Source organism: Oncorhynchus clarkii, chromosome 10 (genome assembly GCF_045791955.1).
Source record: "Oncorhynchus clarkii lewisi isolate Uvic-CL-2024 chromosome 10, UVic_Ocla_1.0, whole genome shotgun sequence".
NCBI classification, from domain to species: Eukaryota; Metazoa; Chordata; class Actinopteri; order Salmoniformes; family Salmonidae; genus Oncorhynchus; species Oncorhynchus clarkii.
The window spans coordinates 78,677,775-78,704,250 of record NC_092156.1 but is presented as its reverse complement, the minus strand read 5'-3'; the positions used below and the strand labels follow the sequence as shown (position 1 = coordinate 78,704,250).

Here is a 26,476-nt window from a genome sequence, read left to right as displayed (position 1 = left end):
ATATATATATATATATATATATATATATATATATATATATATATATATATACTAATACTACATCTGCGTAAAGACTATAATAATATAATATTTATTAATACTACATCTGTGTAAAGACTATAATAATCTAATATATATATACTAATACTACATCTGTGTAAAGACTATAATAATCTAATATATATATACTAATACTACATCTGTGTAAATACTTTTTACTCCTTTATCAATCTATACAAAATACCCCATAATGACAAAGCAAAACAGTTTCTTTGAAATGTTTGCAAAGTAATAATAATTAAACCCCGGGTATATGACATTTACATCAGTATTCAGACCCTTTACTCAGTAGCACGTTTGGAGGCGATAACAGCCTTGAGTCTTCTTGGATTTGAAACTACTAGCTTGGCACACCTGTATTTGGGGAGTTTCTCCCATTCTTCTCTGCAGATCTTCTCAAGCTCTGTGAGGTTGGATGGGGAGCGTCGCTGCACAGCTATTTTCAGGTCTCTCCTGTGATGTTCGATCGGGTTCAAGTCCGGGCTCTGACTGGACCACTCAAGGACATTCAGAGACTTGTCCCGAAGCCACTCCTGCGTTGTTTTGGCTGTGTGCTTAGGGTCCTGTTGGAAGGTGAACCTTTTCCCCAGTCTGAGGTCCTGAGCTCTGGAGCAGGTTTTCATCAAGGACATTCAGAGACTTGTCCCTAAGCCACTGCTACGTTGTCTCTGTACTTTGTTATCCTTGACGTTGTAGCATGTCAAGTCTCTTGTCTGTGGCTAGTAGATTTTAATCTACTAATAACCTATTCATTTATGGTGGATCAAATCCACAATTTCATTGTTGTGTAGTGTAAACCGGGGCTGTCCTCGGATGGGGCCACACTGTCTCCTGACCCCTCCTGTCTCAGCCTCCAGTATTTATGCTGCAGTAGTTTATGTGTCGGGGGGTCAGTTTGTTATATCTGGAGTACTTCTCCTGTCCTATTCGGTGTCCTGTGTGAATTTAAGTGTGCTCTCTCTAATTATCTCCTTCTCTCTTTCTTTCTCTCTCTCGGAGGACCTGAGCCCTAGGACCATCTCCCTCAACTCTGTAAAAAAAAACATCTCGCTATTTGCACTTCTTGACTTGAAGTTTACTAAAGGAACCCTCTCTCTGGCTGGCCTGGGTTCTGTCCTCAGATTTCCCTCTGCAGAGTGTCTGGTCCAACCTGCTCCTCTTCCCTCTGCAGAGTGTCTGGTCCAACCTTCTCCTCTTCCCTCTGCAGAGTGTCTGGTCCAACCTGCTCCTCTTCCCTCTGCAGAGTGTCTGGTCCAACCTGCTCCTCTTCCCTCTGCAGAGTGTCTGGTCCAACCTGCTCCTCTTCCCTCTGCAGAGTGTCTGGTCCAACCTGCTCCTCTTCCCTCTGCAGAGTGTCTGGTCCAACCTGCTCCTCTTCCCTCTGCAGAGTGTCTGGTCCAACCTGCTCCTCTTCCCTCTGCAGAGTGTCTGGTCCAACCTGCTCCTCTTCCCTCTGCAGAGTGTCTGGTCCAACCTGCTCCTCTTCCCTCTGCAGAGTGTCTGGTCCAACCTGCTCCTCTTCCCTCTGCAGAGTGTCTGGTCCAACCTGCTCCTCTTCCCTCTGCAGAGTGTCTGGTCCAACCTGCTCCTCTTCCCTCTGCAGTGTCTGGTCCAACCTGCTCCTCTTCCCTCTGCAGAGTGTCTGGTCCAACCTGCTCCTCTTCCCTCTGCAGTGTCTGGTCCAACCTGCTCCTCTTCCCTCTGCAGTGTCTGGTCCAACCTGCTCCTCTTCCCTATGCAGAGTGTCTGGTCCAACCTGCTCCTCTTCCCTCTGCACAGTGTCTGGTCCAACCTGCTCCTCTTCCCTCTGCAGAGTGTCTGGTCCAACCTGCTCCTCTTCCCTCTGCAGAGTGTCTGGTCCAACCTGCTCCCTCTCCGCCTGGCTGTCAGCGGCAGCTCAACAATCCCCAACCGGTTCTCTCAATCGACCTCCACACCCGATCTACTCACACACTCACATGACTAATACATACACACTGTCCCTCTCTCCCCTTTCCTTGGCCTCTATTTCTTACATCTCTCAGAGAAAATGAGCATTTTCAGTAGTATTTCTTTACTGAACTCTGGAGAAAACTAACATTGTCGCTGGGTGAGAACATCTGACAATGTGCTCTCCCATCCATGAAACATTTTGTCTGCGGGAACTCGCTCTTTTTCACTCCGTCCACTCGTCCAAGTGCCGATTCATTTGTGGCATGATGTGAACAGTACGAACTTGTGTCACTACCAAAGTCTAATGGTTTTAAATGACTGTTTTGTATTGTCTGGAAACTCACTTGTATAATTGGCTTGCAGTAGGTCTCTTAAAAAAGAGAAGCCGTGCAATGTTATTAAACAGAGGTGCCTAGTTATTCTTCTTTTGTTGATATCAGGTAACATGCAACCTAACCCTGGCCCTGATATGCAATGTCTCCAAACCCCCTGCAACCTAACCCTGGCCCTGATATGTCTCCAAACCCCCTGCTACCTAACCCTGGCCCTGATATGTCTCCAAACCCCCTGCAACCTAACCCTGGCCCTGATATGTCTCCAAACCCCCTGCAACCTAACCCTGATATGTCTCCAAACCCCCTGCAACCTAACCCTGGCCCTGATATGTCTCCAAACCCCCTGCAAACTAACCCTGGCCCTGATATGTCTCCAAACCCCCTGCAACTTAACCCTGGCCCTGATATGTCTCCAAACCCCCTGCTACCTAACCCTGGCCCTGATATGTCTCCAAACCCCCTGCAAACTAACCCTGGCCCTGATATGTCTCCAAACCCCCTGCAACCTAACCCTGGCCCTGATATGTCTCCAAACCCCTTGCAACCTAACCCTGGCCCTGATATGCAATGTCTCCAAACCCCCTGCAACCTAACCCTGGCCCTGATATGTCTCCAAACCCCCTGCAACCTAACCCTGGCCCTAATATGCAATGTCTCCAAACCCCCTGCAACCTATCCCTGACCCTGATATGCAATGTCTCCAAACCCCCTGCAACCTAACCCTGGCCCTGATATGCAATATCTCCAAACCCCCTGCAACCTAACCCTGTTATGTCTCCAAACCCCCTGCAACCTAACCCTGGCCCTGATATGCAATGTCTCCAAACCCCCTGCAACCTAACCCTGGCACTGACATGCAATGTCTCCAATCCCCCTGCAACCTAACCCTGGCCCTGATATGCAATGTCTCCAAACCCCCTGCAACCTAACCCTGGCCCTGATATGCAATGTCTCCAAACAACCTGCAACCTAACCCTGGCCCTGATATGCAATGTCTCCAAACCCCCTGCAACCTAACCCTGGCCCTGATATGCAATGTCTCCAAACCCCCTGCAACCTAACCCTGGCCCTGATATGCAATGTCTCCAAACCCCCTGCAACCTAACCCTGGCCCTGATAAGCAATGCCTCCAAACCCCCTGCAACCTAACCCTGGCCCTGATATGCAATGTCTCCAAACCCCCTGCAACCTAACCCTGGCCCTGATATGCAATGTCTCCAAACCCCCTGCAACCTAACCCTGGCCCTGATATGTCTCCAAACCCCCTGCAACCTAACCCTGGCCCTGAAATGTCTCCAAACCCCCTGCAACCTAACCCTGGCCCTGATATGCAATGTCTCCAAACCCCCTGCAACCTAACCCTGGCCCTGATATGCAATGTCTCCAAACCCCCTGCAACCTAACCCTGGCCCTGATATGCAATGTCTCCAAACCCCCTGCAACCTAACCCTGGCCCTGATATGCAATGTCTCCAAACCCCCTGCAACCTAACCCTGGCCCTGATATGCAATGTCTCCAAACCCCCTGCAACCTAACCCTGGCCCTGATATGTCTCCAAACCCCCTGCAACCTAACCCTGGCCCTGAAATGTCTCCAAACCCCCTGCAACCTAACCCTGGCCCTGATATGCAATGTCTCCAAACCCCCTGCAACCTAACCCTGGCCCTGATATGTCTCCAAACCCCCTGCAACCTAACCCTGGCCCTGATATGTCTCCAAACCCCCTGCAACCTAACCCTGGCCCTGAGATACAATGTCTCCAAACCCCCTGCAACCTAACCCTGGCCCTGAAATGTCTCCAAACCCCCTGCAACCTAACCCTGGCCCTGACATGCAATGTCTCCAAACCCCCTGCAACCTAACCCTGACCCTGATATGCAATGTCTCCAAACCCCCTGCAACCTAACCCTGGCCCTGATATGCAATGTCTCCAAACCCCCTGCAACCTAACCCTGGCCCTGATATGCAATGTCTCCAAACCCCCTGCAACCTAACCCTGGCCCTGATATATAATGTCTCCAAACCCCCTGCAACCTAACCCTGGCCCTGATATGCAATGTCTCCAAACCCCCTGCAACCTAACCCTGGCCCTGATATGTCTCCAAACCCCCTGCAACCTAACCCTGGCCCTGATATGCAATGTCTCCAAACCCCCTGCAACCTAACCCTGGCCCTGATATGCAATGTCTCCAAACCCCCTGCAACCTAACCGTGGCCCTGATATGCAATGTCTCCAAACCCCCTGCAACCTAACCCTGGCCCTGATATGCAATGTCTCCAAACCCCCTGCAACCTAACCCTGGCCCTGACATGCAATGTCTCCAAACCCCCTGCTACCTAACCCTGGCCCTGATATGCAATGTCTCCAAACCCCCTGCAACCTAACCCTGGCCCTGATATGCAATGTCTCCAAACCCCCTGCAACCTAACCCTGGCCCTGATATGCAATGTCTCCAAACCCCCTGCAACCTAACCCTGGCCCTGATATGTCTCCAAACCCCCTGCAACCTAACCCTGGCCCTGAAATGTCTCCAAACCCCCTGCAACCTAACCCTGGCCCTGATATGCAATGTCTCCAAACCCCCTGCAACCTAACCCTGGCCCTGATATGCAATGTCTCCAAACCCCCTGCAACCTAACCCTGGCCCTGATATGCAATGTCTCCAAACCCCCTGCAACCTAACCCTGGCCCTGATATGCAATGTCTCCAAACCCCCTGCAACCTAACCCTGGCCCTGATATGCAATGTCTCCAAACCCCCTGCAACCTAACCCTGGCCCTGATATGCAATGTCTCCAAACCCCCTGCAACCTAACCCTGGCCCTGATATGTCTCCAAACCCCCTGCAACCTAACCCTGGCCCTGATATACAATGTCTCCAAACCCCCTGCAACCTAACCCTGGCCCTGAAATGTCTCCAAACCCCCTGCTACCTAACCCTGACCCTGATATGCAATGTCTCCAAACCCCCTGCAACCTTACCCTGGCCCTGATATACAACGTCTCCAAACCCCCTGCAACCTAACCCTGGCCCTGAAATGTCTCCAAACCCCCTGCAACCTAACCCTGACCCTGATATGTCTCCAAACCCCCTGCAACCTAACCCTGGCCCTGATATGCAATATCTCCAAACCCCCTGCAACCTAACCCTGGCCCTGATATGCAATATCTCCAAACCCCCTGCAACCTAACCCTGACCCTGATATGTCTCCAAACCCCCTGCAACCTAACCCTGGCCCTGATATGCAATATCTCCACACCCCCTGCAACCTAACCCTGGCCCTGATATGCAATGTCTCCAAACCCCCTGCAACCTAACCCTGGCCCTGATATATAATGTCTCCAAACCCCCTGCAACCTAACCCTGGCCCTGATATGCAATGTCTCCAAACCCCCTGCAACCTAACCCTGGCCCTGATATGTCTCCAGACCCCCTGCAACCTAACCCTGGCCCTGATATGTCTCCAGACCCCCTGCAACCTAACCCTGGCCCTGATATGTCTCCAAACCCCCTGCAACCTAACCCTGGCCCTGAAATGTCTCCAAACCCCCTGCAACCTAACCCTGACCCTGATATGTCTCCAAACCCCCTGCAACCTAACCCTGGCCCTGATATGCAATATCTCCAAACCCCCTGCAACCTAACCCTGGCCCTGAAATGTCTCCAAACCCCCTGCAACCTAACCCTGGCCCTGATATGCAATGTCTCCCAACCCCCTGCAACCTAACCCTGGCCCTGATATGCAATGTCTCCAAACCCCCTGCAACCTAACCCTGGCCCTGATATGCAATATCTCCAAACCCCCTGCAACCTAACCCTGGCCCTGATATGTCTCCAAACCCCCTGCAACCTAACCCTGGCCCTGATATACAATGTCTCCAAACCCCCTGCAACCTAACCCTGGCCCTGAAATGTCTCCAAACCCCCTGCAACCTAACCCTGACCCTGATATACAATATCTCCAGACCCCCTGCAACCTAACCCTGGCCCTGATATGCAATGTCTCCAAACCCCCTGCAACCTAACCCTGGCCCTGATATACAATATCTCCAAACCCCCTGCAACCTAACCCTGGCCCTGATATGTCTCCAAACCTCCTGCAACCTAACCATGGCCCTGATATGCAATGTCTCCAGACCCCCTGCAACCTAACCCTGGCCCTGATATGCAATGTCTCCAAACCCCCTGCAACCTAACCCTGGCCCTGATATGCAATGTCTCCAAACCCCCTGCAACCTAACCCTGGCCCTGAAATGTCTCCAAACCCCCTGCAACCTAACCCTGACCCTGATATGTCTCCAAACCCCCTGCAACCTAACCCTGGCCCTGATATGCAATGTCTCCAGACCCCCTGCAACCTAACCCTGGCCCTGATATATAATGTCTCCAAACCCCCTGCAACCTAACCCTGGCCCTGATATGCAATGTCTCCAAACCCCCTGCAACCTAACCCTGGCCCTGATATGTCTCCAGACCCCCTGCAACCTAACCCTGGCCCTGATATGTCTCCAGACCCCCTGCAACCTAACCCTGGCCCTGATATGTCTCCAAACCCCCTGCAACCTAACCCTGGCCCTGAAATGTCTCCAAACCCCCTGCAACCTAACCCTGACCCTGATATGTCTCCAAACCCCCTGCAACCTAACCCTGGCCCTGATATGCAATATCTCCAAACCCCCTGCAACCTAACCCTGGCCCTGAAATGTCTCCAAACCCCCTGCAACCTAACCCTGGCCCTGATATGCAATGTCTCCCAACCCCCTGCAACCTAACCCTGGCCCTGATATGCAATGTCTCCAAACCCCCTGCAACCTAACCCTGGCCCTGATATGCAATATCTCCAAACCCCCTGCAACCTAACCCTGGCCCTGATATGTCTCCAAACCCCCTGCAACCTAACCCTGGCCCTGATATACAATGTCTCCAAACCCCCTGCAACCTAACCCTGGCCCTGAAATGTCTCCAAACCCCCTGCAACCTAACCCTGACCCTGATATACAATATCTCCAGACCCCCTGCAACCTAACCCTGGCCCTGATATGCAATGTCTCCAAACCCCCTGCAACCTAACCCTGGCCCTGATATACAATATCTCCAAACCCCCTGCAACCTAACCCTGGCCCTGATATGTCTCCAAACCTCCTGCAACCTAACCATGGCCCTGATATGCAATGTCTCCAGACCCCCTGCAACCTAACCCTGGCCCTGATATGCAATGTCTCCAAACCCCCTGCAACCTAACCCTGGCCCTGATATGCAATGTCTCCAAACCCCCTGCAACCTAACCCTGGCCCTGAAATGTCTCCAAACCCCCTGCAACCTAACCCTGACCCTGATATGTCTCCAAACCCCCTGCAACCTAACCCTGGCCCTGATATGCAATGTCTCCAGACCCCCTGCAACCTAACCCTGGCCCTGATATGCAATGTCTCCAAACCCCCTGCAACCTAACCCTGGCCCTGATATGTCTCCAAACCCCCTGCAACCTAACCCTGGCCCTGATATGTCTCCAAACCCCCTGCAACCTAACCCTGACCCTGATATGTCTCCAAACCCCCTGCAACCTAACCCTGGCCCTGATATGCAATGTCTCCAGACCCCCTGCAACCTAACCCTGGCCCTGATATGCAATGTCTCCAAACCCCCTGCAACCTAACCCTGGCCCTGATATGTCTCCAAACCCCCTGCAACCTAACCCTGGCCCTGATATGTCTCCAAACCCCCTGCAACCTAACCCTGGCCCTGATATGTCTCCAAACCCCCTGCAACCTAACCCTGGCCCTGATATGTCTCCAAACCCCCTGCAACCTAACCCTGACCCTGATATGTCTCCAAACCCCCTGCAACCTAACCCTGGCCCTGATATGTCTCCAAACCCCCTGCAACCTAACCCTGGCCCTGATATGTCTCCAAACCCCCTGCAACCTAACCCTGGCCCTGATATGTCTCCAAACCCCCTGCAACCTAACCCTGGCCCTGATATGTTTTGGTATTTTTAATTTAAACGTACGCAGCCTGTTGTCAAACATTGATGAGGTTTAGGATTTGGGCTAAATCCACTGATGCTGATGTAATTGTGTTTTCTGAAACCTGGCTCAGCAAGTCTGTTTTTGATAAGGATTTGTATAAATGGTTACAATGTGTATCGCACTGATCGAGTTTAGAAAGGTGGGGTTGTGGACAAATATGTAAAGACTAAATTCCCTGTAAGTGTGGCTATATATGTAAAGACTAAATTCCCTGTAAGTGTGGCTATATATGTAAAGACTACATTCCCTGTAAGTGTGGCTATATATGTAAAGACTACATTCCCTGTAAGTGTGGCTATATGTGTAAAGACTACATTCCCTGTAAGTGTGGCTATATATGTGTAAAGACTACATTCCCTGTAAGTGTGGCTATATATGTAAAGACTAAATTCCCTGTAAGTGTGGCTATATGTGTAAAGACTACATTCCCTGTAAGTGTGGCTATATGTGTAAAGACTAAATTCCCTGTAAGTGTGGCTATATGTGTAAAGACTAAATTCCCTGTAAGTGTGGCTATATATGTAAAGACTACATTCCCTGTAAGTGGGGCTGTGTAAAGACTACATTCCCTGTAAGTGTGGCTATATATGTAAAGACTAGATTCCCTGTAAGTGTGGCTATATATGTAAAGACTACATTCCCTGTAAGTGTGGCTATATATGTAAAGACTAAATTCCCTGTAAGTGTGGCTATATATGTAAAGACTAAATTCCCTGTAAGTGTGGCTATATATGTAAAGACTAAATTCCCTGTAAGTGTGGCTATATATGTAAAGACTAAATTCCCTGTAAGTGTGGCTATATATGTAAAGACTAAATTCCCTGTAAGTGTGGCTATATATGTAAACACTAAATTCCCTGTAAGTGTGGCTATATATGTAAAGACTAAATTCCCTGTAAGTGTGGCTATATATGTAAAGACTAAATTCCCTGTAAGTGTGGCTATATATGTAAAGACTAAATTCCCTGTAAGTGTGGCTATATATGTAAAGACTAAATTCCCTGTAAGTGTGGGAAAGTCTGAAACTATTTGTAAACAGTTGGAATTTCTTGCTTTGACTCTTGAGGTTTCAAAGGGTCTCTAACTGTGATTGGCTGTTATAGACCCCGCCTCTGCTCTCTGTATCTGTGATTGGCTGTTATAGACCCCCCCTGCTCTCTGTATCTGTGTTGGCTGTTATAGACCCCCCTCTGCTCTCTGTATCTGTGATTGGCTGTTATAGACCCCCTCTGCTCTCTGTATCTGTGATTGGCTGTTATAGGCCCCCCTCTGCTCTCTGTATCTGTGATTGGCTGTTATAGACCCCCCCTCTGCTCTCTGTATCAGTGATTGGCTGTGATTGGCTGTTATAGACCCCTTCTCTAGTCACTCGTAGGCTCAGTCACTGGTATACTTTTATTTACAAAGCCATTTTGGGATTACTACCTTTTTATTTGGCCATTTTTATTGTTCAGAAATGTGGTGTCTCTCTTCGTTCACTGGACTTTATCCTGCTAACTGTTCCAAATGTCCGAACTGAATTTGGTAAAAGGGCTTTTATGTCCTCTGCGCCATCGTCTTGGAACGCCTTACAACATTTTTAAATCATTGATGAAGGATTTTGAGGCTGATTCCCTGACCTGTCAATGTCTTTAATTAGCTGTTTTATGGTTTTGTTATACTCTTGTGAATTCTCTGTTTTTTTTTACTAGATTACCAGTAGTTTTTCATGTCGTCTGTCTGTAATTGTGTAATGACTTGGTGCTTCCTGTCTCGGCCAGGACGCTCTTGAAAAAGAGATGGTTGTCCTTCTGGAAGGTTCTCCCGTCTCCACAGAGGAACTCTGGAGCTCTGTCAGAGTGACCATCAGGTTCTTGGTCATCTCCCTGACCAAGGCCCTTCTCCTCCGGTTGCTCAGTTTGTCCATGCAGCCAGCTCTAGGAAGAGTCTTGGTGGTTCATTTTTTAGTACCCTTCCCCAGATCTGTGCTTCAACACAATCCCGTCTCGAAGCTCTACGGACATTTCCTTCGACCTCATGACTTGGTTTTTGCTCTGACATGCACTGTCAACTGTGGGACCTTATATAGACAGGTGTGTGCCTTTCCAAATCATGTCCAATCAATTTAATTTACCACAGGTGGACTCCAATCAAGTTGTAGAAACATCTCAAGAGCTCCCTAGTGGTGCAGCGGTCTAAGGCACTGCGTCTCAGTGCTAGAGGCATCACTACAGAAACCCAGGTTCGAATCACAACCGGCCATGTTTGGGGCGGCAGGGTAGCCTAGTGGTTAGAGCGGTGGACTAGTTCAAATCCCCAAGCTGACGAGGTCGTTCTGTCGTTCAGCTAATTTGGAAAAAAGTTTGGCGTTGTAAGTGACTGCATTTTCCGGTCTTTTTCTTAGCCAAACGTGATGAACAAAACGGAGCTATTTCGTCTACGCAAATAATATTTTTGGAAAAGAGTCTCGTCATTGAAAACATCCGAAGTTCTTCAAAGGTAAATAATTTTATTTGAATGCTTTTCCTGTTTTTGTGAAAATGTTTCCTGCTGAATGCTAGGCTTAATGCTATGCTAGCTATCAATACTCTTACACAAATGCTTGTGTAGCTTTGGTTGAAAAGCATATTTTGAAAATCTGAGATGTCAGTGTTGTTAACAAAAGGCTAAGCTTGTGTTTTAATATATTTATTTAATTTCATTTGCGATTTTCATGAAACGTTGCGTTATGGTAATGAGCTTGAGGCTATGATTACGCTCCCGGATACGGGATTGCTCGTCGCTAGAGGTTAACTGACTCGCCTAGTTAAATAAATAAATGATCAAATGGGAACAATTTCGAGTCTCATAGGGTCTGAATACTTATGTAAAAAAGTTATTAGTGTTTTTTATTATTTTACTAAATTTGCCAAAAATAAACTAAACTTTCCCAAAAACCTGTTTTCACTTTGTCTTTATGCTTTATTGACGAGGGATTTAATGTATTTAATCCATTTTAATCCATTTTACGTAATAAAATGTCAAGGGGTCTGAATGCTAGTTTACTATGAAGCTACAGTAGCCGTTGCCTTGGTAACCAGGTGTGTAGTGCGTTGCCTTGGTAACCAGGTGTCGTACCGAAGCCAAACCTCCGTATTTTGTCCAGGAGGAGGAGGAACAATCCCTTCTTCTTGGAGATTATATGTTCCTCTACACCCCATAGATACACACACACACACACACACACACACACACACACACACACACACACACACACACACACACGATTATATTAGATTATTAGATTATATCTTCTCGATTTATTTCATAGCTCTCTCTCTGAATCAGTGTTTTCCACTAACGCCGGTTGTCGGTTATATACCCTCTCTCTCTTTCTCTCTCTCGGGTCCTGTCTCTCTCTCTCTCTCTGTCTCTCTCTCTCTCTCTCTCTCTGTCTCTCTCTCTCTCTCTCTCTCTCTCTGTCTCTCTCTCTCTCTGTCTGTCTCTCTGTCTCTCTCTCTCTGTCTCTCTCTCTCTCTCTCTCTCTCTCTCTCTCTCTCTCTCTCTCACGCCGGCTAATCTAATCTTTAGTAGTGAAGTAAAAGTAAAAGTTGTCAAAAATATAAATATTTAAAGTTAAGATACAGATAAAACGACTAAAGTACTTTAGATACTACAGACCTCTATCCTGAACAACTAACAATACACTGAATTCAGATTCAGATTCAGAATTCATTCCCTCATTGAAATAGTAAAAATAATAATACCACAACAAATGTTTCCAATCTGGAAATTAAATAAAGTGACTGTGTGTATTATATGACTGTGTGTATTATATGACTGTGTGTATTATATGACTGTGTGTATTATATGGCTGTGTGTATTATATGACTGTGTGTATTATAGGACTGTGTGTATTATATGACTGTGTGTATTATATGACTGTGTGTATTATATGACTGTGTGTATTATATGACTGTGTGTATTATATGACTGTGTGCATTATATGACTGTGTGTATTATATGACTGTGTGTATTATATGACTGTGTGAGGGGGAGGGGCATGGTGTTGATTGACAGATGTATTGAAGGCATTTGGTTGATTCCCTCTCCTCTCATCCCTCCCTCCCTCTCTCCTTCCCTCTCCTCTCATCCCTCCCTCCATCTCTCCTTTCCTCTCCTCTCATCCCTCCCTCCCTCTCTCCTTCCCTCTCCTCCTCTCCTCTCCCTCCCTCTCTCCTTCCCTCTCCTCTCATCTCTCCCTCCCTCTCTCCTTCCCTCTCCTCTCATCCCTCCCTCCCTCTCTCCTTCCCTCTCCTCTCATCCCTCCCTCCATCTCTCCTTCCCTCTCCTCTCATCCCTCACTCCCTCTCTCCTTCCCTCTCCTCTCATCCCTCCCTCCCTCTCTCCTTCCCTCTCCTCTCATCTCTCCCTCCCTCTCTCCTTCCCTCTCCTCTCCTCTCCCTCCCTCTCTCCTTCCCTCTCCTCTCATCCTTCCCTCCCTCTCTCCTTCCCTCTCCTCTCATCCTTCCCTCCCTCTCTCCTTCCCTCTCCTCTCATCCTTCCCTCTCCTCTCATCCCTCCCTCCCTCTCTCCTTCCCTCTCCTCTTATCCCTCCCTCAGACAGACAAGGCTACAGACAGACAGACAGACAGACAGACAGACAGACAGACAGACAGACAGACAGACAGACAGACAGGGAAGGAGGCAGACAGACAGACAGGGAAGGAGGCAGACAGACAAAAAGACTCACCAGTCGTTTGTCCTTGTCTGGAGTGTGTGTGAGTGTGTGTGTGAGAGTGTGTGTGAGTGTGTGAGGGAGTGTGTGTGTGTTGTGTCACGTCTATTGTCCTGTCGATCTGAAACATCCGCAGATCCTCCTCGTCCAACGCAATGTCTCCCCAAAACGCAACTGAAAAGAAAAATCTTCATCATCACCATCACCATCATACCCATCAGCACCTTCATCATTACATCATCACCCCCAACATCCCATCATTACCATCATCCCCATCATCACATCATTACCATCATACCCAACATCATTTCCATAATGACCATCATCCCATCATCTCCATCATTACCATCATAACATCATCTCAGAAATGACCATCATCCCATCATACCCTCATACCATCATCTCCATAATGACCATCATCCCATCATACCCTCATAACATCATCTACATAATGACCATCATCACATCATACCCTCATACCATCATCTCCATAATGACCATCATCACATCATATCATTACCATCATCTCCATAATGACCATCATCACATCATATCATTACCATCATCTCCATAATGACCATCATCCCATCATACCCTCATAACATCATCTACATAATGACCATCATCCCATCATACCCTCATAACATCATCTATATAATGACCATCATCCCATCATCTCCATCATTACCATCATAACATCATCTCAGAAATGACCATCATCCCATCATACCCTCATACCATCATCTCCATAATGACCATCATCCCATCATACCCTCATAACATCATCTACATAATAACCATCATCACATCATACCCTCATACCATCATCTCCATAATGACCATCATCACATCATACCCTCATACCATCATCTCCATAATGACCATCATCACATCATATCATTACCATCATACCATCATCTCCATAATGACCATCATCACATCATATCATTACCATCATACCATCATCCCCATCATCACATCATTACCATCATACCCAACATCATTTCCATAATGACCATCATCCCATCATCTCCATCATTACCATCATAACATCATCTCAGAAATGACCATCATCCCATCATACCCTCATACCATCATCTCCATAATGACCATCATCACATCATACCCTCATACCATCATCTCCATAATGACCATCATCACATCATATCATTACCATCATACCATCATCTCCATAATGACCATCATCACATCATATCATTACCATCATACCATCATCCCCATCATCACATCATTACCATCATACCCAACATCATTTCCATAATGACCATCATCCCATCATCTCCATCATTACCATCATAACATCATCTCAGAAATGACCATCATCCCATCATACCCTCATACCATCATCTCCATAATAACCATCATCTCCATCATACCCTCATAACATCATCTCCATAATGACCATCATCTCCATCATCACATCATACCATCATCTCCATAATGACCATCATCCCATCATACCCTCATAACATCATCTCCATAATGACCATCATCACATCATATCATTACCATCATCCCCATCATCACATCATTACCATCATACCCAACATCATTTCCATAATGACCATCATCCCATCATCTCCATCATTACCATCATAACATCATCTCAGAAATGACCATCATCCCATCATACCCTCATACCGTCATCTCCATAATAACCATCATCTCCATCATACCCTCATAACATCATCTCCATAATGACCATCATCCCATCATACCATCATACCATCATCTCCATAATGACCATCATCCCATCATACCCTCATAACATCATCTCCATCATACCATCATCTCCATAATGACCATCATCTCCATCATACCCTCATAACATCATCTCCATCATACCATCATCTCCATAATAACCATCATCTCCATCATACCCAACATCATATCCATAATGACCATCATCCCATCATACCATCATACCATCATCTCCATAATGACTATCATCACATCATATCATTACCATCATATCATCATCTCCATAATGACCATCATCTTCATAATGACCATCATCCCATCATACCCTCATAACATCATCTCCATAATGACCATCATCACATCATATCATCATACCATCATCTCCATAATGACCATCATACCATCATACCCTCATACCATCATCTCCATAATGACCATCATCACATCATATCATTACCATCATACCATCATCTCCATAATGACCATCATCACATCATATCATTACCATCATCTACATAATAACCATCATCACATCATACCATCATACATCATCTCCATAATGACCATCATCACATCATATCCTCATACCATCATCTCCATAATGACCATCATCACATCATATCCTCATACCATCATCTCCATAATGACCATCATCTCATCATACCATCATCTCCATAATAACCATCATCTCCATCATACCCTCATACCATCATCTCCATAATAACCATCATCTCCATCATACACTCATACCATCATCTCCATAATAACCATCATCACATCATACCATCATACCATCATCTCCATAATGACCATCATCCCATCATACCCTCATACCATCATCTCCATAATGACCATCATCCCATCATACCCTCATACCATCATCTCCATAATGACCATCATCTCCATCATACCCTCATACCATCATCTCCATAATGACCATCATCACATCATACCATCATTACATCATCTCCATAATGACCATCATCACATCATACCATCATCTCCATAATGACCATCATCACATCATATCATCATACCATCATCTCCATAATGACCATCATCTCCATAATGACCATCATACCATCATCTCCATAATGACCATCATCACATCATACCATCATTACATCATCTCCATAATGACCATCATCACATCATACCATCATCTCCATAATAACCATCATCACATCATACCATCATACCATCATCTCCATAATGACCATCATCTCCATCATACCCTCATACCATCATCTCCATAATGACCATCATCCCCTCATCACATCATACCATCATCTCCATAATGACCATCATCACATCATACCATCATACCATCATCTCCATAATGACCATCATCACATCATACCATCATTACCATCATCACATCATACCATCATTACCATCATCTCCATAATGACCATCATCACATCATACCATCATCTCCATAATGACCATCATCACATCATACCATCATACCATCATCTCCATAATGACCATCATCACATCATACCATCATCTCCATAATAACCATCATCACATCATACCATCATACCATCATCTCCATAATGACCATCATCACATCATACCATCATCTCCATAATAACCATCATCACATCATACCATCATACCATCATCTCCATAATAACCATCATCTCCATCATACCCTCATACCATCATCTCCATAATAACCATCATCCCATCATACCATCATACCATCATCTCCATAATGACCATCATCCCATCATCTCCATCATTACCAACATCATCACATCATTACCATCATACCATCATCTCCATAATGACCATCATCACATCATACCCTCATACCATCATCTCCATAATGACCATCATCACATCATACCATCATACCCATCATCTCCATAATGACCATCATCCCATCATCTCCATCATTACCAACATCATCACATCATTACCATCATACCCATCATCTCCATAATGACCATCATCCCATCATCTCCATCATTACCAACATCATCACATCATTACCATCATACCCATCATCTCCATAATGACCATCATCCCATCATCTCCATCATTACCAACATCATCACATCATTACCATCATACCCATCATCTCCATAATGACCATCATCCCATCATCTCCATCATTACCAACATCATCACATCATTACCATCATACCCATCATCTCCATAATGAACATCATCCCATCATCTCCATCATTACCAACATCATCACATCATTACCATCATACCCATCATCTCCATAATGACCATCATCCCATCATCTCCATCATTACCAACATCATCACATCATTACCATCATACCCATCATCTCCATAATGACCATCATCCCATCATCTCCATCATTACCAACATCCTCCCATCATCATCATCCACATCATAATCCTCATCATTCCATTCATCCCCATCATCCAAATCACCATCATCATTACCATCATCTCCATAATGACCATCATCCCATCATACCCTCATACATCATCTCCATCATTACCAACATCATCCCATCAATACCATCATCCCATCTTCCCCATCACACCATCATACCCATCAATACCATCAGCATCCCTATCATCCCCGTCATAATCACCATCATCATCATCATCATCATCATCCCCATCATCAAACCCCTCATCCCCATCCCCCATAATTACCATCATCATCCCCATCATCATACCATTCATCATCCACATCATCTCCATCAACCTCATCATCCCCGTCATCCCCTCCATCATACCATTCATCATCCCCATCATCCACATCCTCTCCATCATCTCCATCAACCTCATCATCCCCATCATCCCCACCATAAGCACCATCATCCCCATCATCCCACAAGCACCATCATTACCATCATCATCCTCATTATACCCATAATACCAATCATCCCCATCATCCCATCATACCCATCATCCCCACCATCATACCCATTATCATCCCCAGCATCCCCACAATCGTACCCATCATCCCCACCATCATCCCCACTGTCATCCCCACTGTCATCCCCACCGTCATCCCCATCACCCCCTCCATCATCCCCATCATCCCCTCCATCATACCCAACATCATACCCATCATCTCCATCATCCCCATCATCTCCATCATCCCCACCATCATACCCATTATTATCCCCAACATCATACCCATTATCATCCCCTCCATCATCCCCATCATCTCCATCATCTCCATCATCTCCATCATCCCCACCATCATACCCATTATCATCCCCTCCATCATCCCCATCATCTCCATCATCCCCATCATCTCCATCATCTCCATCATCCCCACCATCATACCCATTATCATCCCCTCCATCATCCCCATCATCTCCATCACCTCCATCATCCCCATCATCTCCATCATCCCCACCATCATACCCATTATTATCCCCACCATCATACCCATCATTATCCCCATCATCATACCCATCATCTCCATCATACCCATCACCCCCTCCATCATACCCATTATCATCCCCTCCATCATACCCATCATTATCCCCATCATCATACCCATCATCTCCATCATACCCATCACCCCCTCCATCATACCCATTATCATCCCCTCCATCATACCCATCACCCCCTCCATCATACCCATTATCATCCCCTCCATCATACCCATCACCCCATCATCATACCCACCGTCATCCCCATCATCATACCCACCGTCATTCCCATTATCATCCCAGACATCATACCATTCATCATCCCCATCATCCCCATCAACTCTATCAACCTCATCATCCCCGTCATCCCCACCATAAGCACCATCATCCCCGTCATCCCCACCATCATCCAAAAAGCACCAAAATTACGATCAACATCCTCATCATACCCATAATCCCCATCATACCCATAATCCCCATCATCACATCACCATCATCATTACCATAATCCTCAACATCATCCTCATCCCCATCATCATCCCCATCATAGCCATCATCCCCACCATAATCACCATAATCATCATCATCATCCTCATCCACATCCCCATCATCACCATCATCCCCATCATTACCATCATCAAATACATCATCCCCATCATCTCAATCATCCCCATCATCCCCGTAATCACTATCATCTCCATCATCTCCATCATCTCCATCATTCCTATCATCCCCATCATCGCCATCATCCCCATCATCACACCCATCATTCCCACCATCATACCCACGGTCATCCCCATCATCATCCCCACCGTCATCCCCATCATCCCCACCTTCATTCCCATCATCATCCCCACCATCATCCCCATCAACCTCATCATCCCCGTCATCCCCACCATCCTCTCCATCAATCCCATCCCCAACATCATCCCCATCATCATCTCAATCATCCCCACCATCATCAACATAATCACTATTATCTCCATCATCCCCATCATTTCTATCGTCTCCAACATCTCCATCAGCCCCATCATTCTCATCATCCCACAAGCACCATCATCATCACCATCTTCACCATCATCATCCTCATCCCCATCATCATCCCCATCATTCATATCATCCCCATCATTACCTTCATCATCATCCCCATCATTACCATCATCACCATCATTCCCATCACCACCATCAGCATCGTCATCATCATCCCCATCATTACCATAATCACCATAATCACCATCATCATCCTCATCCCCATCATCTCCATCATCCCCATCATCTCCATCATCCCCGTCATAATCACCATCATCCCCATCCCCCATAATTACCATCATCATCCCCATCATCATACCATTCATCATCCACATCATATCCATCAACCTCATCATCCCCATCATCCCCACCATAAGCACTATCATCCCCATCATCCCACAAGCACCATCATTACCATCATCATCCTCATTATACCCATAATACAAATCATCACCATCATCCCATCATACCCATCATCCCCACCATCATACCCATTATCATCCCCATCATCCCCACCATCGTACCCATCATCCCCACCATCATACCCACTGTCATCCCCATCACCCCCTCCATCATCCCCATCATCTCCATCATCCCCATCACCTCCATCATCCCCACCATCATACCCATTATTATCCCCAACATCATACCCATTATCATCCTCTCCATCATCCCCATCATCTCCATCATCTCCATCATCCCCACCATCATACCCATTATCATCCCCTCCATCATACCCATCATTATCCCCAACATCATACCCATCATACCCATTATCATCCCCTCCATCATACCCATCACCCCCTCCATCATACCCACCGTCAACCCCATCATCATCCCCAATGTCATCCCCATCATCATCCCCACCGTCATTCCCATTACCATCCCAGACATCATACCATTCATCATCCCCATCATCCCCATCAACTCTATCAACCTCATCATCCCCGTCATCCCCACCATAAGCACCATCATCCCATCATCCAAAAAGCACCAAAATTACCATCAACATCCTCATCATACCCATAATCCCCATCATCACATCACCATCATCATTACCATAATCCTCATCATCATCATCCCCATCATTTCTATCATCCCCATCATAGCCATCATCCCCACCATAATCACCATAATAATCATCATCATCATCATCATCCACATCCCCATCATCACCATCATCCCCATCATTACCATCATCAAATACATCATCCCCATCATCTCCATCATCCCCATCATCCCCGTAATCACTATCATCTCCATCATCGCCATCATCCCCACCATCATACCTATCATCCCCATCATCCCATTATCATCCCCATCATTCCCACCATCATACCCATCATCCCCACGATCATCCCCACCATCATACCCATCACCCCACCATCATACCCATTATCATCCCCACTATCACACCCATCATCCCCACCATCATACCCACGGTCATCCCCATCATCATCCCCACCGTCATCCCCATCATCATCCCCACCGTCATTCCCATCATCATCCCCATCATCCCCACCATCATCCCCATCATCATCTCAATCATCCCCACCATCATCATTATTATCTCCATCATCCCCATCATTTCTATCGTCTCCAACATCTCCATCAGCCCCATCATACTCATCATCCCACAAGCACCATCATCACCATCATCATCACCATCTTCACCATCATCATCCTCATCCCCATCATCATCCCAATCATTCCTATCATCCCCATCATTACCTTCACCATCATCCCCATCATTACCATCATCACCATAATTCCCATCACCACCATCAGCATCGTCATCATCATCCCCATCATTACCATAATCACCATAATCACCATCATCATCCTCATCCCCATCATCTCCATCATCATCCCCATCATCTCCATCATCTCCATCATCCCCATCATCCCCATCATCCCCATCATCTCCATCATCTCCATCATCCCCATCATCTCCATCATCATCCCCATCATTCCCATCATTACTATCATCCCCATCATGTCCATTAGCTCTGACAAATTGAAAACCCTAGTCATTGGTGACTCCATTTACCCGCAGTATTAGACTTAAAACGAATCATCCAGCGATCATACACTGTTTACCAGGGCTACCGACGTTAAGGCTAATCTGAAGATGGTGCTGGCTAAAGCTAAAACTGGCGAGTGTAGAGAGTATAGGGATATTGTTATCCACATCGGCACCAATGATGTTAGAATGAAACAGTCAGAGATCACCAAGTGCAACATAGCTTCAGCGTGTAAATCAGCTAGAAAGATGTGTCGGCATTGACTAATTGTCTCTGGCCCCCTGCCAGTTAGGAGTGAGGAGTGATGAGTTCTACAGCAGAGTCTCACAACTAAATCGCTGGTTGAAAACTGTTTTCTGCCCCTCAAAAAGATAGAATTTGTAGATAATTGGCCCTCTTTTTGGGACTCACCCACAAACAGGACCAAGCCTGACCTGCTGAGGAGTGACGGACTCCATCCTAGCTGGAGGGGTGCTCTCATCTTATTAATATAGACAGGGCTCTAACTCCCCTCGCTCCACAATGAAATAGGGTGCAGGCCAGGCTGCAGGCTGTTATCCAGCCTGCCAGCATAGTGGAGTCTGCCACTAGCACAGTCAGTGTAGTCAGCTCAGCTATCACCATTGAGACCGTGTCTGTGCCTCGACCTAGGTTGGGCAAAACTAAACATGGCGGTGTTCGCCTTAGCAATCTCACTAGGATAAAGACCTCCTCCATTCCTGTCATTATTGAAAGAGATCATGATACCTCACATCTCAAAATAGGGCTACTTAATGTTAGATCCCTCATTTCCAAGGCAGTTGTAGTCAATGAACTAATCACTGATCATAATCTTGATGTGATTGGCCTGACTGAAACATGGCTTAAGCCTGATGAATTTACTATGTTAAATGAGGCCTCTCCTCCTGGCTGCGCATCCCGTAAAGGCGGAGGTGTTAGCAAATTTCAATAAAAAAATAATTAATAATAACTGTGTTTTCGTCTTTTGAAATTTATGCATCCTACTCAATCACTTTTTATAGCTACTGTTTGCAGGCCTCCTGGGCCATATACAGCGTTCCTCACTGAGTTCCCTGAATTCCTATCGGACCTTGTAGTCATGGCGGATAATATTCTAATCTTTGGTGACTTTAATATTCACATGGAAAAGTCCACAGACCCACTCCAAAAGGCTTTCGGAGCCATCATCGACTCAGTGGGTTTTGTCCAACATGTCTCCGGACCTACTCACTGCCACAGTCATACTCTGGACCTAGTTTTGTCCCATGGAATAAATATTGTGGATCTTAATGTTTTTTCCTCATAATCGTGGACTATCGGACCACCCTTTTATGACGTTTGCAATCGCAACAAATAATCTGCTCAGACCCCAACCAGGGAGCATCAAAAGTCGTGCTATAAATTCTCGGACAACCCAAAGATTCCTAGATGCCCTTCCAGACTCCCTCCACCTACCCAAGGACGTCAGAGTACAAACATCAGTTAACCACCTAACTGAGGAACTCAATTTAAACTTGCGTAATGCCCTAGATGCAGTCGCACTCCTAAAAACAAAAAACATTTGTCCTAAGAAACTAGCTCCCTGGTATACAGAAAATATCCGAGCTCTGAAGCTTCCAGAACATTGGAACAGAAATGGCGCCACACCAAACTGGAAGTCTTCCGACTAGCTTGGAAAGACAGTACCGTATCGAAGAGCCCTCACTGCTGCTCCACCAAACTGGAAGTCTTCCGACTAGCTTGGAAAGACAGTACCGTATTGAGGAGAATAAATTCAATCCAAAATTGATTTTTGATACTGTCGCAAAGCTAACTAAAAAGCAGGAAGAGAGAGGATGGCTTTCACTTCAGCAGTGATGAATTCATTAACTTGTGGGTATACTTTAGGGGTGGCAGGGTAGCCTAGTGGTTAGAGCTTTGGGATAGTAACCAGAAGGTTGCAAGTTCAAACCCCTGAGAGGGTACAAATCTGTCGTTCTGCCCCTGAACACTGTTCCTAGGCTGTCATTGAAAATAATAATTTGTTCTTAACTGACTTGCCTAAATAAAGGTTAAAAAAAACTTATTTGACAAAATGATGATTAGAAAGCAAATTACGGACTCCTCTTTAAATCTGTATATTTCTCCAAAGCTCAGTTGTCCTGAGTCTGCACAACACTGCCAGGACCTAGGATCAAGGGAGACACTCAAGGTTTTTAATACTATATCTATATATATATATCTGAGACTGCACTTGTGAAGGTGGTAAATTACCTTTTAATGGCATCAGACCAAGGCTCTGCATATGTCCTCGTGCTCCTAGACCTTAGTGCTGCTTTTGATACCATCGATCACCATATTCTTTTGGAGTGTTTTGGAAACCCAAATTCGTTTTGGTGTTCCTCAAGGTTCCGTTTAAGGACAACTATTGTTTTCACTATATATTTTACCTCAAGGGGATGTCATTCGAAAACATAATGTCAACTTTCACTGGTATGAAGACGATGAAACATGGTGAAGATTGCCGTCCCTGGAAGCCTGTGTCTCTCAGACAAATGTTTTACATTTAACTGGGACAAAACAGAGATGCTAGTTCTAGGAAACAAAGTGATCTGCTGTTGGATCTGACAATTAATCTGAATGGTTGTAAACAGTCAACCCACAACAGTCAACCCACAACAGTAAACCCACAACAGTAAACCCACAACAGTAAACCCACAACAGTCAACCCACAACAGTAAACCCACAACAGTCAACCCACAACAGTCAACCCACAACAGTAAACCCACAACAGTCAACCCACAACAGTAAACCCACAACAGTAAACCCACAACAGTCAACCCACAACAGTAAACCCACAACAGTAAACCCACAACAGTAAACCCACAACAGTAAACCCACAACAGTAAACCCACAACAGCATAAAACCCACAACAGCATAAAACCCACAACAGTAAACCCACAACAGTAAACCCACAACAGTAAACCCACAACAGCATAAAACCCACAACAGTAAACCCACAACAGTCAACCCACAACAGCATAAAACCCACAACAGTAAACCCACAACAGCATAAAACCCACAACAGCATAAAACCCACAACAGTAAACCCACAACAGTAAACCCACAACAGTAAACCCACAACAGCATAAAACCCACAACAGTAAACCCACAACAGCATAAAACCCACAACAGCATAAAACCCACAACAGTAAACCCACAACAGTAAACCCACAACAGTAAACCCACAACAGCATAAAACCCACAACAGTAAACCCACAACAGCATAAAACCCACAACAGTAAACCCACAACAGCATAAAACCCACAACAGTAAACCCACAACAGCATAAAACCCACAACAGTAAACCCACAACAGTAAACCCACAACAGCATAAAACCCACAACAGCATAAAACCCACAACAGCATAAAACCCACAACAGTAAACCAACAACAGTCAACCCACAACAGTCAACCCACAACAGTAAACCCACAACAGCATAAAACCCACAACAGTAAACCAACAACAGTCAACCCACAACAGTCAACCCACAACAGTAAACCCACAACAGCATAAAACCCACAACAGTAAACCCACAACAGTAAACCCACAACAGTAAACCCACAACAGTAAACCCACAACAGTAAACCCACAACAGCATAAAACCCACAACAGTAAACCCACAACAGCATAAAACCCACAACAGCATAAAACCCACAACAGTAAACCCACAACAGTAAACCCACAACAGTAAACCCACAACAGTAAACCCACAACAGTAAACCCACAACAGCATAAAACCCACAACAGTAAACCCACAACAGCATAAAACCCACAACAGTAAACCCACAACAGTAAACCCACAACAGCATAAAACCCACAACAGTAAACCCACAACAGCATAAAACCCACAACAGTAAACCCACAACAGCATAAAACCCACAACAGTAAACCCACAACAGTAAACCCACAACAGCATAAAACCCACAACAGTAAACCCACAACAGCATAAAACCCACAACAGTAAACCCACAACAGCATAAAACCCACAACAGTAAACCCACAACAGTAAACCCACAACAGCATAAAACCCACAACAGTAAACCCACAACAGCATAAAACCCACAACAGTAAACCCACAACAGTAAACCCACAACAGCATAAAACCCACATCAGTAAACCCACAACAGTAAACCCACAACAGTAAACCCACAACAGTAAACCCACAACAGTAAACCGGCACAGGCAAGGCTTAGTTTTTATAACCATCACCATCACCACCATCACCATCACATCACCATCATCACCATCATCACCACCATCATCACCATCATCATCACCATCATCATCACCATCATCACCACCATCATCATCACCATCATCATCACCACCATCACATCACCATCATCACCACCATCATCACCATCATCATCACCATCATCATCACCATCATCATCACCATCATCACCATCATCATCACCATCATCACTATCATCACCTTCACCATCATCATCATCATCATCATCACCGCCATTCCCATCGCCACCATCATCACCATCAACATCATCAACATCACCACCTTCACCATCACCATCATCACCATCATCACCATCACCATCACCATCATCACCATCATCACCACCTTCACCATCACCACCATCATCATCATCACCATCATCATCATCACCATCATCATCATCACCACCATCACCATCACCATCATCACCATCATCACCACCACCATCATCACCATCATCACCATCACCACCTTCACCATCACCACCTTCACCATCACCATCATCACCATCACCATCATCACCACCATCACCATCATCACCATCATCACCATCATCACCACCATCATCATTCATCACCATCACCATCATCACCACCATCATGGACTCTCTACACTCCCCATTGTTCTCCTACATCAGCAGAGTCCATTACTGACCCAGATTACTCCTTTACTGTTCTAACACACACACACACACACACACACACACACACACACACACACACACACACACACACACACACACACACACACACACACACACACACACACACACACACACACACACACACACACACACACACACACACAGCCTCCACGCTTGTCTTAAGATGGTCTGATATGAGGTGATGTTTAAGCCTTTGGCAGGTCCCTTACTCCCCTTCCTCTCTCTCTCTCTCTCTCTCTCTCTCTCTCTCTCTCTCTCTCTCCTTTCTCTCTCTCTCCTTCCTCTCTCTCTCTCTCCCCCATCCTCTCTCTCTCTCACCCTACT

The 26,476-nt window shown here is 45.9% G+C and overlaps 1 protein-coding gene across 1 annotated transcript in view; it reads right to left on the bottom strand.

The window, feature by feature from the left end:
• The window catches only part of LOC139419360 (dorsal-ventral patterning tolloid-like protein 1), a 79,794-nt gene extending 66,427 nt beyond the window's left edge, over positions 1 to 13,367 (bottom strand). Inside the window, exons 1-3 of the mRNA XM_071169299.1 lie at positions 13,352 to 13,367; positions 13,069 to 13,227; positions 11,454 to 11,525 (exon numbers count right to left, since the gene is read on the bottom strand). Coding sequence (XP_071025400.1) covers positions 11,454 to 11,525; positions 13,069 to 13,227; positions 13,352 to 13,367 — 247 coding nt within the window. The remainder of the gene's footprint in view (positions 1 to 11,453; positions 11,526 to 13,068; positions 13,228 to 13,351) is intronic.
• Positions 13,368 to 26,476: the final 13,109 nt, after the last annotated feature.